We start from the raw sequence: 22,656 nt of genomic DNA on the forward strand, positions 1-22,656 counted from the left end.
AGAAACGTCAATTAAACAATACCTATACGCTGACAACTTTGTCATCACATCGTCATCAAAACAACCAAAAGCAATAATAAAATCGCTAAACAACGCGTTAAAAAAGTATAGTAAATTTAGCAACAAATTGAAACTGAAAGTAATTCGGAAATAAATCAGAAACTATTTTCTTTACTAAATACACCAGTAAACGAAACCTACTCCAACGTTGTTTAAAAATAAATAACACAGACATTCCATGGAAAAATCATGTAAAATAATTAGGAATTACCTTGGATCAATGCATTATATTTAAATCACATTTAGAAAAGTAAGCAAAACTGAAAAACCTTGAAATGTCTATTCTCTAGTAAATAGGAAATCTAAACTGAATCTGCAAAACAAAATTGCATGTTTACAACGCTTGCTTCAGACCTCTATTAATGTACGCTGCTCCTGTATGGAAGAGTTGCGCCAAAACTAACTTAAAGAAATTGCGAATTTGTCAAAACAAATTACTAAAAATCATCTTAAATGTTCCACCATGGTACCGCACTATTGATCTGCACAAAAGAACAAACTCCCATCGCATTACAAATTATATCGATCTGATTGCGCGAAAATATTACAACAAATGCCAAATGAGTGCAAATTCATTTGTACAGCAACTAGCTGGATAATCTAGGTAATTTAGTAGATAATTTTATTTAGATAGATTAGGTGTTTCTCTAGATTTAAGATAGTTAGTATTTTTTTTTTTGCTACAAGTGAGTTTTTTTTGGAAATAATTTTTCTCACATCATTAACTCCAACGCGACCAGTAACAAAAATTCAACACCGGTTACATGCTATAGAAAAGCATGTATCATTGCGGAAAGATTATTAATTGAACCCACTACTCTAAATTACCATTGTGACGTCACATCTAGAAATTGTAAACAATAAAGATATACTTTAACTAACTTAACAACTAAAAAATCAATTCTCCAAAGTTATAGCACGTAAAATTTTTAAACATATTGTGAACCAAATAGAAAATGTTTAATCATTAAGATATTCTAGTAGTAGAACAGATTATTAAAATAAGTCTTTAAGTCGAATATTTCAGAAGCTCTTGATTATTTAGTTAATTAATTGATGGAGATCAAACGCATCGAGTAGCCCATTTTAGTTGTTTATTTTTCTTAAATTCATTTCTTAATCATTTAAAGGAAAACACTTAGGATTTAAAGTGTTCCTTTCATTAAAAAAGCCCCATTGAATGACCGTACTAAAGTACACATCATAAAAACATAATATATCTCTTACAACGTACTGATTACATCTTTAATTAAATGCTTATGATCGCAAAAAGCTTTCTTCTGCTTCATCAACTGCAATCGTGGTCCATGCATATTTCCACGTAATAAAACAAATTAATTGAAACCCATTCGCGAAGCCCAATCGCTACACACCACAGCGTTCCATTACAACGCCATTGAATCTCCCTTTGCATCGCCAGAAGGAATGCGTTTGCCTGTCCTGTGCCGGTCCGCACAGCCGTCGCTACGTAAGGAAGTACGTACGAGCGAGTACCTCCATTTCCTTGTCCAAAGTGCTACCGTACCTTGTGTGAAAGATTCCATGTTTGCAGTCGCCGTCCGACTACCGATCTCGGGACAAACGTTTCTCCGTACCACGGGGAAGATGATGGCCCGCGTTCGCTGTACGATGCGAACCATTTCGCTGACCACTGCGTGGACCTCGCACGCTATCCCGGGTGTTTCAACATTTTTATTTGCACGTCAACGGTGCCGATGGGAACCGATGACAGATGCGGCCCCGTGCAGCATCATCCCGTGCGCACACAATTCGTGACATTGCCAGCCAGCGTGTGTGCCAGCCACCCTACCACCGCAGCCATTACGTAAAGCGGAGCACGCGTATGGGAAAACCTTACGCCGGTACGCCGTTTTTTTTATTTTTGTGGGAAAAAAAACACTCACAGCAGAAACGTCTGGCAGCGACATCTTGCAGGGCAGGGTGCGTGCGAATGACTTGCGTAAGAAACACGCGCTTCTGATGGTATGGGTAGAGATTAGGAAAGCTTGGGTGACTGTTGACGGGCTCTCAACACACTTCCTGTTAGCCATACCCCAGCGCAAACTGCATCTTGTCATCAGCTCCCCGCGCTGGAAGCTTAGAAGGGTACGACAAAGCCAAGACCACTTTGTCGTCCGCGGTTGTGCGGCCGAGACAGACATGTCGATTAATTTTTAGTGCAGCAAATTGAGTGCACTTTTTCTATGGACATTAAGACGACAGACAATATGGCGTTGAGTAATGGGGTTTAGCATGAACGGCGGTTGGTGGCTTTCTCCTCGCTCGTTGGCATAGGATCGATGATAGTGTGGATCTATTTATTCCGCAAGGGATCGATTTCAATTGCAACGTGGTAAGCGTAATATCTGTTACTTATGGTGTGTTGTTTATTTTAAGTCCAGTACAACTTGCCGATGTAATGGATAAGATCAATTTTAAAAGACCCTTTACTTTGGCATCGGTACCCTTTCGGTACTTCCACGAATTACAACTATTGAAGGTTCCCGTTTATTGACATTTTTATCAACCACATTGCGTATAGTCAATACTGTGGGTTTTTTTTTATAAGAACACGTAATCTGCTTGGTGCCTCATGACGATCTAATCCAGTGTCTAACTCTTACGACTCCGATCACTGGAAAAACGACGAAAAATGGATCAGGCCACATTTATAGAAGGCCCACATTTATGGAATTCTAGGACCGAGGGACCATATTTATGGAATTCTAGGAATAATTGATGTGCTATCGGTACTTGACAAACTTAAGTACAGGCAGTCCCCGAGATACGCTATTATAGCGGACCGCTGTAACCCGGGAAAAATCCGCGTAACTCGAATATCCGCCTAAGTCGAATCCTGCTGCAATTTCGTTTAGACTTCAAAGTCACCGAGTCGACTTTCTTCTCTGGACTTAATTTTTTCACCGAATCAGGCGATTTTTAGAAATATTACATTAAAATAAGTTAAAAACAAATGTTTTATGTGACATAAAAGGTATTTTCGATCAATTTTTCACCATTTTGCTTAAATTTTTTGCTATAAACTAGCTCATCTACCAAATTTCCAAAAGCCGCGTATATCCGAATACCGAGGAATCCGAATAAGAGGAACCGCGTATCTCGGGGACTGCCTGTACTCAATCCCTCGCATGAGAATTCGACAGCACTGCATGTTGCATGAAACCAGGAGCATAATGACGCATCGATTCAACAAGTGCTAGAGCCACTTTGATTTGAATCTGAGTGTCAGAATATATAGGAATTGCATTACTGATGTTTAAGTTTCACAATACGTCTGCTGGAATAACTTTAATTATAACTTGGTGCTCTCGTGGAGACTGCGTGGCGAACGGGAAATAATTTTTTTGTCAATAAAAAATAATAATAAGCAATGTGTTCCTGAAATATTTCTTGTGCTGACAAGCAGCAATATCTACAAAAACCGCTGAAACATAACGCACCACCAAAACCCTGGTAAAATAGCCCTGGTGTATAGAAGATGTATCATCTTAATGAACTCTCTGCGAGGATTATCACTCGTCCAAAATGAAGACTACGATCACTCTAAACAATCTCCAATCGTGACGATATTCTAAGCTTCAGCCCATTGGCGAAGAACGCTTTTTGAAGCCCAACATCGGAAAAGCCTTCCTACACGATCGATATTGACCATTGACCCGCTTCGAACCGCACATCACCACGGATGGCAGTACCATTGACCCATCACATACCACTCATCGCTGCATAAACGCCTGACAAGCGCCTCGAGAAACTGCGGGGCATCAAACTAGCGTGAGAAGACACGGAACAAGCAATTATCAGCCGTGCATGTTAATGTTGACGTTTCCCCAACACGAGAAGCGTACCTATTCCGGTCAGGGGTCAGGGTTTTGAAGCTGCAGGCAAAACCTTAACCCCTGACATGGTTTCTGCCGGTTGGTGTAGTTATTCGATGTTTTTTTTTTGCCGAAAGCTATCCCCATACCAACGATAATCGCTTCAATGATAGTGATGAAGATGAATCTTTCTTCTTTGGCAATTTTAATTTAATTCACATGTTAAGAGCGCTCCAACTTCTAACCTGCAATTTCGGAATGGCAAAAGCCTCGTTGCAAACGCATCCATTATCTTGCTGCTGTGTAATTTATTCTTGGGAAACAATAGAATGCGCACAGTGGGGGGAAGTTCTTGCCTCATCTTCATAACCCCGCCGGAGAGATGAGAACCGAAGTTCTATGCGGCTGATCGCCGATCAAATGGTCACCGGCCGGCTGGTCAATAAATCAGCCTGCGCGTGTAGAATTTCCACAAGGGAGAGGGACATTTAATTGACCAGTCTTCCGCAATACCAATGACCAAAGCATTCCACGTGCACGATGAAGCCCTCTTTAGTGTGGCCTTCATGTAGCAATTGAGTTCGCGCACTGCTACATCATCATGTCGCTAGATTAGCACCTGCCGATGATGTTGTTGACGTATGCGTCTGCAACAGTGGCCATCGGTTCGATCGGTTGGTTTGCAAATCTTTTTACCACTGTTGACCGGGTCTTGCAAATCACGAGCACGAGCACACGCGAATGCGCACACTGGGGTTTTGTGTGACAATTTTGCCCTCGCGCAATGACTGATGACTTGAGGAAGTTACCTAATACCCCCGGTGCGCATGCCGTCACACAGCGGTATCCCGCGGATCGATTCGTTTCGCTTTAATCGACCACGGTGAGCCCCAATCGATCAATCCATCATACTACTTGATCGGCAGATTAGACAGATAGAAAATGAACCTCGCGCAGCGGGAGGCGTATGCAAAATGAGCGAACTGTCGAACGTGGTCGGATGGCGCGTCGGCGCTGATTGAGGTTTGTGAGTGGTTCCAGTCGTTTCTTAAATTGCAGTCTCAAATTAAACTCCCGGCGAGAGAAAGAGGGCTCGTTTAATGTCTTACTTTTCCTCTGACGCGTTGCTTTTTTTGTGTTGTATATTTGCAGGTACGACTGTCACAACATCTGTGGCCTCCACTGAGAGGACCTCGACCACAACAACGACTCCGACGACGACGACGACCACCACGGCGGTGCCGTCCACAACAATAACCAAGCGAAGGATGACTAATCGCGACAATAAACTGATGTCGGTTTTGCAAGCCCGTCGTACTGCACTGTCCCGGGACCGGTGGCGCAAGGAGTACATCCACCATCCACCGTCCTCTTCGTCGCTGAAGGCCCAACAGCAGGCGGGCGTCGCTGGTAACCTGGTCGAAGATAGCAGCACGCCGGAATCGAACCTTGTCGTACCGGTCAGCTCCGCGTCCTCATCCGTACGAATTGCGGCCGTTGATGAGTTTCTCGACACTGATGAATCCATCCACGGCATGTACGTGGTGAATCCGCGCACGGGCAAGATCGCACTGCAGCAGACGGGTTCGAGCATTAAACTAGCCAAAGAAACGAACAACTTCGTCGGGGCCGCCCCAGCGTCCGGTAATAAATCGCTCGAAATTACCAAACTCATCTCAACGAAAGGGGCCACCATCACTATCGCACCGATAACGTCCACAATCCCGACGACACTGCACTCCGGTCGAAGTCTATATCTGGAGACGCGCGGCAAACGGTTGCGCGACCGTAAGACCTTCCCGCAACTATCGACCGAACGATCGGTGGAAGAAAGTGATCTCATCCCGTATCAATACTTCGGGCAGAAGCTGCTACCCGCCCACCACAAAGGATTGGATGCGCGAAATCAAGTCATCAACAGTCGACGGACACACCTGAACAAGCTGAAAGACCCCGAAACACTGAGTGAGATGAACGATGCTGGCCTTCCCAAATCATCGACCGAGAAGAGCAAGTTCTGGTCAAACCGCTATCAATCACGGAACGTTGTCGCGCTCAATAACTATCTGCGACGAGGTGGTTCGATACCGATCACGACTACGACCACAACCACGACAACTACCGCGAGCCCCTCGACTACGTCTTATAGCCCACAAGAAGCTGCACCGGTACACTCGGACGCGCTAACCAACTCCATGATTGCCTTCAGTAATCTTTCCGAGGGAAACGAAGAGGACGAGAAGCAGATATTTTCTCGAAGCGCAAACTTTACCACCCCTAATCAAACTGATACTGCATCGCGGTCTGAAGAAATAGAGCCAAAATCTTACTTACTGCCGACGACCAACCCCAAAACCGAGCCGTTGGATAATGGAGTGCCGTCTCCGAGCACTGCCACCGAACTTCCGAACAGGTCCTTAGTGGACGAGTATGCCGGTCCGGGTGGATTGTACGGTTCGGGGTTAAGTTCCGGTATTTCGAAGCTCATCATCAACTATCCGGATGATGCAACTCCGGAAGACTTTTATCGACCGCTGAACACCTTCGAAACGCACGCCCAAATTGTTAACCTTCAGGAGGCGACCGAAGATCCCGTACCAACGACTTCCATCCCTACCATCGATGAGGACTACGACACACCGAGGAATCTTGTGTCCCTGCCGGATATTAATCAGATATTCCGCAACCTTTCCACACCCACCACAACGGAGATGACGACCACCAGCACGGCGCAAACATCGGCCACTAGTACGACGGTGGCGGCTCCAGCAAGATCACGTCTCAATACACGTGTTTATGTTCCTGTAAGTCGATCAACAACGATACGGACGAGCACAACGCCACGAACAACAACAACTACATCTACTACTACTACTACGACGACTACCTCCACAACTACCACAGTGCAACCGGTGGAAGAAGAGACCGACCCGCCCACGACGGTGTTGATTCTTACTTCGAACCCTACGACAACGGAAAGCGTGATCCCTTCGACGTCCTTTACGAGAAGTACCTCCACAGAAGCGCCAGCAACTTCCATTGTACCATCAGCAACTCCTTCTGTCCCAGCAAGAACAACCACCTCCAGACACTTCAGACCATCGGCTCCTCCTACAGTTACTTCCCCACCGAAACCGACCAGACCTACCACCAACCCACCCGAACACAGAACGGTCGCAATCTTCACCGGACTTCGACCGAACCCACCAGAGCCAACGCCGATCAACGGTACCGACGAGGTGGAACCCGGATTCAATCCAATCCTCTCGCACATCTTCCCCAAGTTGGCTGGCCCCATACTATCCACTCGCCCTCCAACAAATCTCGACTTTTCGCTCACATTCACCTCACCGCCACCGGTCGACCATAGTTCCGGCACGAAGAAACCGGCCGTCTCATTCGATGGTGTGCTGCTCCATCACAACAGTGACGTCGTGATCGAGATGCGGAAGATGAACACGGCCACCTTTGTGCTGGCCGGGCTTGGCATGCTGCCGATCGTCATCATCGTGCTGTACGTGATCAAGGCAACGGTTTTCAATCGGGAGAATAAGGTATCGCACGATCTGGAGCGCTACATCCCGGACGGTCAGCCACCGATCAGTCCGGTGGTAAGGCTGGAGCAATCGGACACTTCCAGCGCGACGGATGAGTCCATCATGACCGAGCATGACTTTAATCGAGGTAATCTACGCTTCAAAAGCTTGCTCGGGGAAGGAAACTTCGGGCAGGTTTGGAAAGCGGAAGCGGATGATCTGGCGGGACATCTCGGCACAACTCGCATCGTGGCGGTAAAGACGGAACGGAGCGATAATGGACACGGTGACCTGAAGGCGGAGGCCGAGATTATGCGCAAGCTTGGATCACACCCGAATGTGGTGACTTTGCTGGGCGCTTGTCTGGAGCAAGGTTTGTATACGAAAGCGTCACCATTGAGTATGTTGCTTCTAACCCCACTGTTGGGCTTCTTTTTGGCTTGCAGATCCTCAACTGCTGATCATGGAGTACGCGATGCGAGGACGATTATTATCACTCTTACGAGCGGCTCGTGGAGCCGTCAACGGATTAGCACCGTCCGTGCACAACAATCGACCACCGATCATGCCACTGTCCCCACGGCGACTGACCGGATTCGCCCATGATATTGCCCGCGGCATGGAGTACATTTCGGAGAAAAAGGTAAAGCTACTCTCCCAAAGTCCCAAATGTCTATGGCGATCATTCAGTTTCTTTAACCATTTCCAACCTTTAACGGCTCGTTGTAGATCGTACATCGTGATCTTGCCGCGCGCAACGTGCTACTAGACCACAACGGTATCTGCAAGATCTGCGACTTCGGTATGTCGGTCGATCTGGAGAAGGTGAAATCGTCGCACGCGCAGATCCGAATGCCACGGAACCATCACCACAGCGAGTCGAGGTTTAAGTTCGACTTGAGTGCCCGATCGTTCGGCATCGGTAGGCACCACAACCACGGGCACGACCACAGTGGCACTCATGGCCGGCACGGTGGAGGTGGTGGTAGTGGCGGTGGTCACAGCAATAGTCACGGGCATGATACGAAAAGTCGTCCGGCACTGCCGATACGCTGGATGGCACCGGAAGCGTTACAGTATCACATATTTTCCCGCGAAACCGACGTCTGGGCGTTCGGCATTGTACTGTGGGAGATTGCCACATTAGGTACGTGTCACTGGCTATGACCAGCATCTCAAACGAGTCAATTTCTAACGATGTTCTTATTCGGCTCTACTCCCTCCAGGTTGTACTCCTTATCCGAATCTTTCGGGACGAGAAGTTGTCCGAAGTGTCCCGAACGGTGCACGCCCGGAGGTACCGGCCGATTGTCGACCGGAGCTGTACGACCTGATGCAGCGCACCTGGCGAAAGGACCCTCGGCAAAGGCCCACCTTTACCGAGGCACGCACCTGTCTCGCGCGGACGCTCTGCCAATGGCAGCTGGAGGACAACGATACCTCAAACACGTCCGAGTACCTAGACGTGAGCGGGTTCAGTGAAGATCTAGAACAGGGCATGGTTTACTTCAACCGACGAATATCGGAGTTTGAGTGTGAAATCTAATACCCGCGTGAAAGCCAGCTGTAAGATACGCCGAGGTTCATGGCCCGAGGTTGTAACCCTTTCGGTCGGTTACTATTTGAATTTTGTACATACTAGGCTCTCTGTTTTGTGTTTTTTACTCTAACTATCGCTCTTTGCACCCAACTCATTGTCATCCATATGCCGTCATCATTCACCGTGTGTGCGATGTTAGCACATTAGACATTTCGATTAAATTATCTTCATTCGTAGTTGCGCTAGTGTGTAACCGCTCCACTACTTTGAGATAGCTTTTAATACGACATACGTAGCCAACAATTGCACTGATATTAGACAAGTGGTACAGCTCATAACAATTACACTAAAACCAGCAGCAGCTGAAGGCACGCAAATTGGCCGCAGACGTGGCCGGAAGAAGAGCCTGTGAAAGTGATAGCAAAGCAATTTAGTGCACCGATTTAGTAGTTGTTTATATACGCATGGCTCCATTCCAAGGCTTTGGTGTACATTTGAGAAATGTCGTAGCTGTAGAACAAGTGCAGGTGATTCTACTTAGATGATAAGGTTTGCTCTTTACTCCACTCCCAAATACCCCGCTAGTGCGCTCCCATTTTTCCCCACTAGTTGATATGATTATTTTATTTGTAATATTTTATACGTTTGAGGCTGCACCACCATTTTTTGCCGGGTGACTGCATGGCAGGAGAGTAAGAGCGAGGTAAAAAACAGATAGAAAAGGAGAAGTGAAAAGAAAACGTAAAGAAAATTGAATAAAAAGTTTTGATGTTTTGTGAATAAACCTGGTGAGCGAGTTCTTTTTTGTTTGATGCTTTTCCGAAAACAATGTATTGTTCTTCAATTTAGTTATGTTAAACCTTGAAAACACAGTTCGTAAGTGTCATTACACTGGAGAGAAGTTAATGTGGATGAAAAAGCACCTCAAATATATACTCATGAAGTCAGCAAGACGAGAGTCTATGTAAAATATGGGCCATTTACAAAGACTTCAAACATTTAGTCCACACAATCTGTGACACGCCGAGCTTCTTCGGTAGGCCATTCGAAGGACTGGTCCTTTTGCTGAAGTCTTAGTGCGACGGTTACGGAGTTTTCTCAGTGAAACAGCGGTGATTCGTCCCGCTTACTAGACCTTCCCGCTAGTTGCTCCTTATCCAATGCTTGGGGAACCTATTCAGACAGAAGGGCTCAAGGTGCCGAAGACCAGAGCTCTGTTTAAAAGAAACCAGATGTTTCTAATTCAACAAATTCACCAAAACTTCTCTACTCTTCAATTGCTCCCGCTGATATAGCCATTTTAAAAAATGTCAGAGCTTCTTTCAATGTTTTTCTACTGCGTTCTACAATTTATCATTGTCGTATGGTTACTTCGATTTTTCAAATTCCAAAACGCAACACAATCCAAGTAACATTTCATTTTAAACCCGCATATGACAATATAGTCAATACTGGAAATTGGACGTCGATTAAAGTAACGTTGAAAATTACGAATTTAACACAATAAGGCTGATGAATATGATATCAACTTTCCATAATTCTGTATTATTCATAAGTTCATATTTCGCAATTAAATGGAGATGAGATGTGGAGATTTTTTTTCTTATTTGGAGATCTACTTCTTCCAGAATCAGCTTCTACAGCCATGGCTGTAATGCACTGTAGGTTATTTGTGTTGCATTGAATTATGATTGAATTCAACCTCACTTTCAACTGGGTCAACAAAGTCAGTACCGAAAACAGCATTGATGTTGAACTACTTGCTGGAATTTTGTTGCCATCCTCAAAACACCAGAAGCTGTGACTGTATAGAACTTTCCTATAGTCCCTATAGTATAGTTATAGTACCCACATACGCCTCTGAAACATGAACTTGGTCCAAAACTCTCTCTAGAAGAAAGATGCGTGAGGAAGCATTTTTAGCTTCGTAAGTGTGGAAGTCACTATAACGACGAACCCTGTGAGCTGTACAGTGAAATAGATTCGCCAGGCTCTGCAGCACTGCTCATGTGATTAGAATGATACCGGACGACCCAGCTCGTAAAGTTCTTTTAAGTCGTCCACATGAACAGACATGGCACGCCAAAATTAAGATGGACGTTTGTGTCCTCCGGAAAGGCTGGGTTAATGGGTTGACAGACGTCGATGCTTGACCGTGAGCGGTTTATAGTGGATAAGTTAAATTCAAATTAATTATCATTAAATTGAGATTACCTCGCACATGTTACTGATCGACGATCGATTCCAAGAAGCTTAAAAGCTCACGATCGTCTCACTGTTAGCGCCATCTGTTGCAAGATTGAGTGAGGGCTTTGACTTATGCTTCATTTACAGTGAATGAAGAAAGTAAACTAACTTGTTTTCGCTAGAGAAATAGTTTATAAAATTTAATATAACAAGCGATTTTTGACGATATTAAAATAACAATATTTCTACGACATTATATTACATTAAAATATATTTATCCAAAAAGGACTATTTCTAATTCCTCTGTAATTCTAGCAATAATGTATATTACTACTCTAGCAAAACGGTCTGATCGTCTGTTTGGAATTAAAAACAAAAATATTACTTTTTGCTACGCGATGAAACATTGCGAAAAACATATTTAATACTTTAAGACACCCAAGTCCTTGACCTCATTTTAGTCCTTGAGCAACATTTTACATTTCTACCAACATCCATCTGAAACCTAATTATCCACGCATCAATTTTTAATTTCCACTCCCTTCCCATCGTCTTCCGTGGGCAAACTCTCCCCTAATCTGCTCGACCTGTCCTGTGGTTGTTGTTGTTGCGGTCGTGGACGATAACCACACGAATCAACCCACCGGCTCGAACATAACAGGAAGGGAACGGCAGAAGACCGGACCGGGTCGTCGTCGTCGGCCATAGCGAAACTGTGTCAATGACCGAGTGAAAAGGAAAAGATACCAGTTCCCCCTGTTCCGTATGTAGGTGAGTCGGTCTGTCACTTTTCCTTATTTTAAAAACGATGAAGACCGTGCAAAGGGCGATATGTGGGCAGCATCAGTACGCGGGAACGACGTGCCCTGCTTCGTATGTTAATCCTTCGGCCCGGGAGCCGGTTTTGTTCGTTCGTTTTTTGGGAGAACATCTTCCCGGTCGGATTTGGTTGGATGCAGCGTGGGCTCATCCTGAAGGGCTTTTAACAACGCACAGAACAAAACGCAAGACCTCGTTTCGTTGCTGGTTCGTTGAACCGTTCGATTCCGTTGCCGAATGGAGGGTCTTATCGTTTATCGTATTTTGCTTTCCTATCCCACCAAACAGTTTATCGACCAATTTGATTTGATGATATTTCGAAATTTCCTTAAGCACAAAGTTTCGACACTCCTTTACCATCGAATAACCTTGACTGATATTTAAATTATCTTTCTCTCGCACCAACCAGGCGTGCATTTAATCTCGTATGCTCTCTTTCACCCGGCACTGCGCCCGACCGGTGCGCAGTAATGATCACCCAAAATCAACGCGGCAGCAGTTCGTTAGTGCGACCGTCAAACGGTACGAAAACCGTTTCCAAATCGACGAAAAATGCTTCCTTGGCTTTGGGGGTAGGTGAATGTGGCCAACCTATGTGAGTATGTGAGTGTGGTGAGTTTTTGGTTGTATTTTGTTGTTTCGCCCCGCGCGTGTCTCTCCCATTCATTTAAACAATTTCGAAACCGTTGCCTTAATGCTGGTGGAAGTCCACCCGTGTTTTGGGGCTTGTCTGGGTCTATGTTTAAAACATGAAGATCGGCGATGTTGAAGCAGCGCCAAGTTACACGTGCAAAAACCCAAAATTCTTCGCAATACGATTCCACCTTACGACATTATGTGCATGTTGGTGTGAAAATGGAAAATAATTTTTCGCACACCGTCGATTGCACAATTATTTTGTTACAGTACTTTTCACTGTGTGCTGTAATTTTTAAGATATTTTCGATTTCAACTGTATCCGAAACCACTGATGCGTTGTGGTAATAAAGCTGTGATGTTAATTACTTCATTTTTTAGCAAATCAGCATCTGAGAGAGGATTGATGGATGGAGTTTTATGATACTTTCCAAAGCATAAATCACAACAGTTGATAAAGGGTCATCTACATTATATTTATCCTGCTCGACGATGTGATCTTCAAAGCATGGGAAATGGAGAAAAGCTTCCTGTTTTACATTCGAAAATGTTAATTGCAATAATTAATGTCAATCTTAATCGGCCAACCTAGCAATAAAGCTTAATGCCATGCGATAATTTCCCGATTTTCGTTACATATCTCTAACCTCTTTGATTTCTATCAAAGAAATCTAACTTCCCAAAAAATTCCACAGCCAGGTTCCATTAACGCACACCCAAATCCTCCCACCCAAAATTGCACTCAAATAAATCTCTCACCCCGTTAGCCTATCGTGTAGTGACCCTACGGATTGGGGTCTCTGCTTAACCCCAAACAATCTGAAATAGTTTACAATTAATTCATCATACCGAAGCGTGATGAGAACTGCTCGAAAACCATTCAGTTGCAATAGACCCGGCTGTGAATGGCTTTTCAAATATCTGCTATTGCAAATAGTTGTCCAAATCTCCCAAATTTCTGGTGCGACTTCGGGTGACTGGGTGACCTACAAATGTCACACAATGCGACACCGAACTGTGGGGAGGCGTTGTATAAGTATTGTTTCATACAAACCGGTACATTTTGGAAGTATTCTTGCTGATGTAGCGAAGGTAAAGAAGTAGGAAAAAAATGTCACAAACAAGCATACTTGAAACATTCATTTTGCATTGTAACAGTAAACAAAAAATGACTCACACGGGGCATTGGGTTGTGCAAAAAGTGGTTGGAAGTAGGAATGAAAAAAAAATATGTTCGTGTTTATTAAAGGTTGCTAGATTCATAAAATATCCAATCAAATTGTTTTATGAAAAATGTTATCAATACATCACGCTAGTAACAGAAATTGTGTGACCATAGTATGATCGCCCTAGAATATCTCGTAAGTCCTTTCCTCAGTACGTACAGTCATGATAGGTGGTTCTTGTCATTTCAGAAGTAATGATATACTTAAATTGATATAAAACTAGACGTTCAAAATGTATAACTAATACCCAACGCTTTAGATAAAATTAACTTAATAATTTATAGAAAATCCCATCATTTTGTACCACAACTGTCCCAATAACTTTAGAAGAATTCTATTATAAATTGTCATTAAAATTAAACCTAGGTGAGGTGAATCAACTTACTCCACCCAATTCATCACATAACCAAAAACTAATGTAATGTGAATTATTCTCTAATATTAATCACTTAGTTAAGGGTATACTTTTGATCTGTTTGAGACAACACAAAAACTCATTTTATGTAATTATGTAGCTGTATGACAGTATATATCTTGCTTGGGTTTTACTGGATGCCTAAAATATGTAGCGTCCTAAACCTCTCTCCCCATTGGGTCGGACCGGTGGCAAGATGGTACCGGTACCGGTCTTCACACGAACGAACCGGACCAAAATCCCATCCGGACCAATCCCCCGTAGCAAGGACTGACTATCCAGCTACTGGGAATTAAAATCTCAGCAAGCCAGAAATTACAGTCCTAGACCTCTTGAGATTATTGTACCGACAAACAAGAAGAAATCACTCTGTATTATCAGTAAGAGATATCACTCTTATGACTTTTTAAAACTATTTATAAGAGGTGTCAGTGAACCAAACTATCAGAAGTACAGACACATTAATCGAAAATCGTGTATAGTAATTATTTTAAATACACCAACCTAAACTTAAAACGCATTAAATAAAGGCAAACTATTTGAACAACCTATTCCAAGTATAAGTACATTGTTTTGCACTTGAAAACCTACCCACAAAAGCTCAATATGGACACACCCGATGGGTCCATCTTCACCCTTCTCAACCAACCCAGAGCAACAATTCTGTGTCCGTTTGGCGAAAGAAGGGAAGCAATCCGATACGATCTCGTTTGCTTTCGTAGCAGCAGTAGGAGTTGTTGTTGTTGTAGGAGATGTATTTTCTCTAGGTCACGGACGTCACGGATCATACGGTGCCTGGAAGTGGTTGGCCGCCACGCACATTCCAAAGGGGAACTGGAGAAATAAAAAAAAAAAGAGCGCAACGGTGGTAAGTTGCACTTTCCCATGTTGGCCCCACGAAAGGGAGAGAAATAGAGAGAGTGAGAGAGAGATTTCACACACCCAGGGCAATGCTAATGCGTGTGAGAGAAGCATCTGGAGAAATGCTACGCACCAAAACTCTCGCGATCGCGATCGCGATCGACCCTCCCCAAACCGCTTTTCCAAGGTGCCACACGGTGAAGGATCACTGCCAACAGGGTGTTTTAATCTAGTGCGAGACTTCGAACCGTTCGGTCGTGTTGCGCGTGCGGGCTGTCGAGTGCGACTTTCAACGCACTTTGATGCTATTGCTGTTGGTGTGGTAGTTATTGTGTCCCGAAAACAAAAAAAAAGGTTCATAATCGTTCATTTCTTCTGATTTCTAAAGCAACAATAAAAAAAACGTAATACTCCGTGCAATGAACTGTTCTTGCTTAGTGCACTTAAATTGAGTGCTTCTTGTGTATGTGCGTACTCCACTCCCCCAAAAGAAAAGAACCACTCATCAAATCTTCACACCCGAACGGTTGGGGCAGCATAATTGGTGGTGCATTCGGATGTGCAACGAGTTGTTTATGCTTCTTCCCTGTGTTGCAAATTACATTTCGTGTGTGAGTGTTTGTTTTTGCGTGTGAGCGTGCAACGAAGTTCGATGTACGATCAAGTCGATCAGTTAGCCTCGACCATGTGTCGGTCCAGAATCGTACCAAAGTGTTTCTAACAGTGCTACGATCACGGTTGCGTAGAAATAGTGCATCGCCATTACGCTATGACAGTGATCGTATGATCGTGCGGTTGTGTGGAACAGCAAAAACAACACCATTTTCAATCGCAAATACTGTTCGCACCCTCTCCTTCGCTTCTTCCCATCGGTCACCAAAAAAGTGTAGCAATGGAATGAGGTTAATCAAAGCAAAACTGTGCCAAATTGAAGTTTGAACTGTTCTTTTTCTTTTTTTCGTTTCGTCTTTCTATCCATCCCGTTTTCCGGATGGCAAAGTGAAGGTGTAACCTACTGGATGGAAACAGAAGAAAATTTATTATTAAGACGCGTGCTTGTAGCTTTGCCTTTTGATTAACCCGGATCAAGCGAAACGGACCGGATGATGGATGAGAGACGTTGGGAATCAAAATGTGTCAATTGCAGTGTCGGGTTCGCTGCTTTGCTACACGATAAAGGAAGGTTCGCTGAAAGGCTCAAGTAACGAAAAAATAGGATCTTGAAAAAGCTCTGTTGAGGTAGTTAGTATGCAAGCAACTATTTAGTTAAACTGAAATTTAATATTTTTAAAAAATGAAATGCTAAATACAAAAATCACTATAATTGTTAAGAAAATCCTCATTCTTGCACGCTGAAAACATTACTAGATGTTAAACTGCATTTTAATTGCATGTTTTCAACTGACATTTCGGACTGTGAATTAATTTATCCGTTCGCTCTCTATGTCTCACGTGCATTCAGTTCATACCGTCCCTTTCGTCGTTATTTGTTTGTTAATCAAATTTCATACCATAGATCGTTAACTAATAACATTACGCTTCCAAACGGCAGCGGTAACAAGCGTTTGCCGGGATTTAACACGGAGAAAGCATTGGCTGATTAGTCAAAACCCGTTCATTATCTTCTTCAACCGAGCCACATTAGTGTGGCCAACAAACGTAAATATCATTTAATATGATTGCTTGTAAAAAGCAACAAAAAATACCCACACACACACACACACACTGGTTCGTACGCGAAGAAAAAGAACATCGTAAGGTACAAAACCCCGCTGGCCAAACAGCCATCGCCGGCATCGTAACTACCTAGCCGCTGCCTATAACCGATGCCCCGATGTCGGGTTCGTGTCTTAATTTCCCGTTCAAATCTTGCGTTCCGAGCGCTCCCTGCGCAGCAGTAGTGTTTGAAGTGTGGCCGTATTTTCTTTCACCATTTCCTCGCGTGCGTTCGGGGTGGGAGTGCCGTGTACTGTCAGCACGATATTCACCTTGCACTCGCTGGGAAAAGGGTGCGCTAGCGCTACTGAACCGGTGGTTAGCATTTTTCAAGTTCATTGCACTTGCGCGTTTATTGCCATCGGGTTGGAGAAGGGTGCTTTTATTTTTTTGTTTCGTTCAGTTGTTTCGCCTCGCTGTTGATTGCTGCGCGTGTGTGTTTTGCTGCTTCCATGTTGCCGCAGAGAGGATAACAACAATCTTCCGTAACGCAGCAACATCACACGAGCTAATCATCGTTTCGGGAGAGTAATCAAGGGTGGTTTATCTTCCGCTCGCCCTCTGCATGCCTATTACTACAAGCATGATGCTTTAAGTAATTCTCACGACAAATTGCAGCATGTGAAATGCGCCATGTTTTACCAGTTCGTTTACTCGCACAGGAGATTAAATAAAAAGCCCCATTTGGGAGGGCTAATATTCTGCATCGAACGATCGATGAAGCACTGGTCCGGCTAGTGAATGATTTGTTTTTGCACTCTAAAACAGGAAGGGCTTGAGATTGCTCATTTATGCAACAAGTACTTTGAATTGCAATGATAATAATATTTTAATTTTTTTTTATAAGATTATCCTACAAATGTTGGTTTTGGTTTGGAAAGCATTGTTACTCATTGGATGAGACAATTGAACGATTTGGATATTTCAAGGCTAGTGATGCTCAAGGGGGGTATAAACAGTCAGCGCAGTCGAGCTGCCTAAGTAGAGCAGAGTAACTCATACTTGCTTCTTATCATGTCACAACTGCGTGCATCACAATTTCGAACAATTGCAACGGAGACAACTTCATCGGTAGATTGCTAACATAAATAGAGGATTCGACAAACAACGGTAATAATTCTTTCGCCTAAACCAGTAAATTTGAGCCAGATATTCATGCCAATTGCGAAACTCTAATGGACAACCCAAAGGCAAAAAGCAAAATGCTTTCGCACTTTGACGGGTTTTTACGTTAAATGAGCAGAGCATGTGGGAATTTTCCATTTGGGTAGTATGTAATTGATTTTTCGGTCCATCAAAAGGTGTTGATTGATGCAATGGACACAGAACACCCATATTGTTATTCACTCAAATAGAAGCAGCACTTACAAAAAAGGTTTAACAGAACTCAGTTTAATGTTATGTTTGGTTTTTGACGATCAGCTTTAAATAGCTCATGGAGAGTTATTTTTAAAGATGAATAGAGGATCATCAGCGGGCAGAGAATGCTCTGGTGTGGATATACTGGAACACAAATTTGCTTTGTGTGGAAGCAATTTGCTTTGTGTGTGCTTGTGTTGAGTGTCGTCGGCCTGAAGTATTCTGCTGCAAGCCATCCACAACATCGACCCCTCCCTGAACCCTTCTTTCCAATCCCTCCGCTTACCTGTACTTAAGAATATTAGTAAAAGTAAGCGGATCCTAATTCTACGTTTGTTTGCTAACTATATCATCCACATTATTGGAAACAACAATGCTCTGTGATTGATATAGAAGTCCTTACATGTTCATTGTAACCTAGTTTCTTGTTTTCTCCGATTTTTTTTTCTTTTTTGTTCTCCTTGTTTTCAATTGTAAGATAGTATCTAAATATTCGTTTCTTTTTTCTTTTTAAATAAAATTGTATAAAGCAAAATCAGCAGCATTCTTTTCTGTTTCTATTATTTATTGCATTTATTCACCCAAATGCATTGATAATGAAAAATATGTTATTGATAAACAAAAACACTTCTAGAGCACGGAGGATTTTGTTCCTCGGGTAAAGCTAGATTTACCGGGATCAACTAGTATGTCTATGTTATTGATTTACCATGAGTGTTTTAATGAAAAAGATCCCGAATATCATTAAACTCGTAGTATTCTCTAGTTATAAAAAAGGATCCTTCTTTTACTTCTTTTAAAAGGTAATCCTCAGAAACCCTCTATGTAATTCAGTTGCTCAACTACCTCAATTTCTGTTATGTTCTGTTCAACTTCTTTCAAATGTCAGTGAAGTTATTTTTTTTTGTGTATGCTTCATTTAATAATTGATTGAATTGTCTTTTTAAAATTGTACTTTTTTTACCTTCTGATTGTATATCGCTGGTATATTGAGTTAGAATATAGCAGTCTGATAATTCACCAACACTTTTGTTTGTTAAATACTTAAGTCTGAATTGGTTTAAGACAATTAAAACTAATCATTTGTCATAATTTTGATTTTTTTTTTTGCTAAACCCACATGCTAAACAAGCAAATAAACAAATTCCGCAAATCATACAGGACTTATGAACACAACGATGGTATTCTTTAATAATTAGTTCTCTAAACTTCAATAGCTGCAATTTGAAAATGTCGTTACATAATGCGGCCAGATAAGATAACAGAGGCATATCAACTTTTCGTTTATATGTGAAGTAAATTCAAATATGTCCTCATCTGTAGTTAAATTCTTCCAAAAAAGAGCTAAAGAAAAGCATACCAGATCAAACACAGCCAACGATTATTGAGCTAAATGATTAGACGATAAGACTGCATGAAGATCGCGCTTCATCTTCAATTGAATTCAAAAATTCATGCTTCAAAAACTGCAATTTCTTTTGCTCCTCCTGTTCGTACATTTGAATCGGTTCACCCTTTACATCCCCTGTTGATGATGCACCCTGACCTGCATCGACATGCGATACGTTTCCACCGGGCAAATCGAGACCAAAGCAACCAGCGCGTAACCGACCCGCTCTAGAGGATGCCAGGAAGATCCCTTGCGACGGAGGCGCAACTTGCCACTTTGTTTTTTGCTTGCCTTTGCTTGCACGGGTTTCAAAACCCGCGACTTTATCGCACTGACACGTAACGTGCTCACGTAAAGGAAGCGAAACAGCGCACTTCTGCATATCAAGTACATATACACACACACACACCCCTATCTCGAGCACCGATCATAGCTCCGAATCAGAATTGAGCCAACGAAAATTACCCAATCCGAATGGCGCCCCGGGCGTACCTCGGGTCCGCGCAGCAGGAAGTTGAACGGCTCACGATGGCGCACCTCGCAGTCGTAAACATGCGCAACCATGGCGTTCGCGCCCGGCGTTGGTGCGACACAAGTACGGCAAACCCGTGCGGCATCAGTTGATGCATAATTTTCAATTCCATTCGGTCGCTTCAATTCGGCAGCTCCAACTTCCTTACGGCGCGAACAGTGCGGAAGCACAAAAGCTGTACGTTTTGTGTAACGTGTGCGGCTGCTGGGTGGTACGCCGTGCCCGTGATAAGCGTTCCCGTGAGTGTTCAGGCGTGATCGGGCGGCCAGCTGAAATTGTCGTCCGTTTGCGCCGCATACGAGGCGTAGATTGTGGCGAGGCGAGCAATTTCCACTGCACGATCGTAAAAGTACAAAACCGCCCGTTCAAATTTCACACGCACACACAGGTTCACTTTCCAATCGGTCCAGTTTTTTTTGTTTTGGTGTGTGTGTGTTATTTGCACCATTCCCGCTTTTTTAATTCATTTCCTGTAAAATAAATCATCCAGCTGGAACCGCAAAACACACAACGCTCGCTGCACTCCGCTCCCGGGCTGTGCGTCATTTAGAAAGCCCAGGCAAATGTCAACACACACGCCACCAGAAGGGCACGAAAACGGGCGGAGGAAAGAGTGCCGGTGGTTTTGTGCCGGTGTTGCGATAGGTTAGTTTTTACGCTACTTTTCTTGCGGGAAATTGAAGCTTGTACTCATTTAAAACGCCAACCCACGAAGGTACCCCATCTACTTCCCTTTGGACCCCGGGGGGACGGCTCGCAACCCGAAGCTTGTGGCGGTATTCGGATGCGTGTGACAAATCACGGCCCGGGCTGGAATCGAAAGTGTGACTGCTTCCGTTTGGTTCCATGCTCTCCTCCAGATCCCGCGCCGAGAAAGCGTGCCACGCGAGTGTCCCTGTAGTGGATCGATTTATCGATCGGTTTGCTAATTAGGCAAGGATTCATTAAGCAAACCCACCACTTAACGGAACTGGGTCTTGCTATATGAAAGTGGACGAGAGCGAGGGGCTCTTTTGAATCAACAAAATAATGATAAACCCTGACTGAGTATGATGGCTAGTATGTGTGATTAAGCTACTCAATACCTGAAGCTCAGTAGATCAAGCTAGTTAATAATATTTCATCATAATATCCTGTCAATTTTATTTGAGTGTTTGACAAGTTTTCATGCAGCTAAAAGCGCTGGCATGTAGCAAAGAGCAACATGTAGGTGTTGTATTTTTTACACCATACAATTTATTAGTAATGGAAACAAAAACAATACCAGATACAACACGAATTAAAATAAATTAATAAGACCCGCTCAACGTCCGCTCATTCAATGTGGTCCTAAAAGTCCGAGTCCCAATCGCGAGTGTCTCAACCGAACGCTCACATCAACAGGTGGTAGTGCCTGTCACCTGTGAATGGCGATGTAGCTTAGTTTACACTACTTCATCCCGGTTGACACACACACTCTAATGTTGACGATGGTAGGATAATCCCGAATAAGCTCAATCGGCACCAAAACAGGAATATTCACTCAGTGAAATCCATGGTCTACATGTGACGGAATCAGAAGAACGTTAAATACTGTGAGCTGCTTTCGAGTCGTCAAATCAGCATTGGGAACTGGTATTGACTACAGTTATGTTATTTGAAGCGAGCATCAACTCGTTCCATGCTACGACAGCCAACGCGAAATGGGTGACGCGAAACTTTCCAGTGACCCGTGTCACCCAAAAAATGGGTGACACCCATGTGCGCTTCGCCTAAAATGTTTGTTTACATTTTTGAAACGGAATCAATAGAACAAGTTACTTTGTGTAAACAAAAGTATTAAACTTCTGTGCATAAGTGATGAATTTCGTAGCTCGGTGTTAAAACATTCTGTCCTCATCTGCCGTGGGTTTGGACAACTCTAAAAGATTTCAATATATTAGTATTTTTTTTTAACTAATGATAGTGACAGTTTGGGCCCCATATTTTATAGAAACATTGCAGGGTGCCGAATATGTTAAAAGAAAAGCGACAAGATTATAAAAACTATGAAACTAAAATATGAAGAACGAGTCGGTAATAGCGATATGGGGAATAGCGGATTACAAATTCCATTTTGGTAGCCTTTTAGTTATAAACACCACACGGTTTCCACTTGTTTCGAGCGATGTTGAACGCTCTTATCGGAAAACGTTTCTTTTCAGTCCAGTGGATCACCAATTTTCTCTAAAGATGATAATTTATTTTGGTCTAGAATCCATAATTTGCATAAATCCATGAAATAGTTGTTGTTGTTTATAATGAATAAGAACTGTGTTACAAGCTTTCCCAATAATATCCCATTTTTACCATTTTCTTAATGTCCAATAATATCCAAAATGGGATTTTTTAGATTCTGATGGCAATATGTTTCCTTACTAAAAATGCTAGTTTATTAAAACAAAAAAGATGTACTAGTATCTCTACCGTAAGACTTTTTAAATTCAAAAATATTAATTATTTTTATAATTCATACTGTACTAAACAACCAAATTTCTTCTAACAGCTACCATTCGAAACGCGAA

General features: G+C 43.1%; 1 protein-coding gene across 1 annotated transcript in view; it reads left to right on the forward strand.

The window, feature by feature from the left end:
- The window catches only part of LOC128302597 (mucin-5AC), a 62,833-nt gene extending 53,096 nt beyond the window's left edge, over window positions 1–9,737 (forward strand). The window contains exons 2-5 of the mRNA XM_053039451.1: window positions 5,049–7,805; window positions 7,879–8,075; window positions 8,162–8,579; window positions 8,659–9,737. Coding sequence (XP_052895411.1) covers window positions 5,049–7,805; window positions 7,879–8,075; window positions 8,162–8,579; window positions 8,659–8,978 — 3,692 coding nt within the window. The 3' untranslated portion in view covers window positions 8,979–9,737. The remainder of the gene's footprint in view (window positions 1–5,048; window positions 7,806–7,878; window positions 8,076–8,161; window positions 8,580–8,658) is intronic.
- The last annotated feature ends 12,919 nt before the right edge of the window (window positions 9,738–22,656 follow it).

This window comes from Anopheles moucheti, chromosome 3, assembly GCF_943734755.1.
Source record: "Anopheles moucheti chromosome 3, idAnoMoucSN_F20_07, whole genome shotgun sequence".
Lineage (NCBI taxonomy): Eukaryota > Metazoa > Arthropoda > Insecta > Diptera > Culicidae > Anopheles > Anopheles moucheti.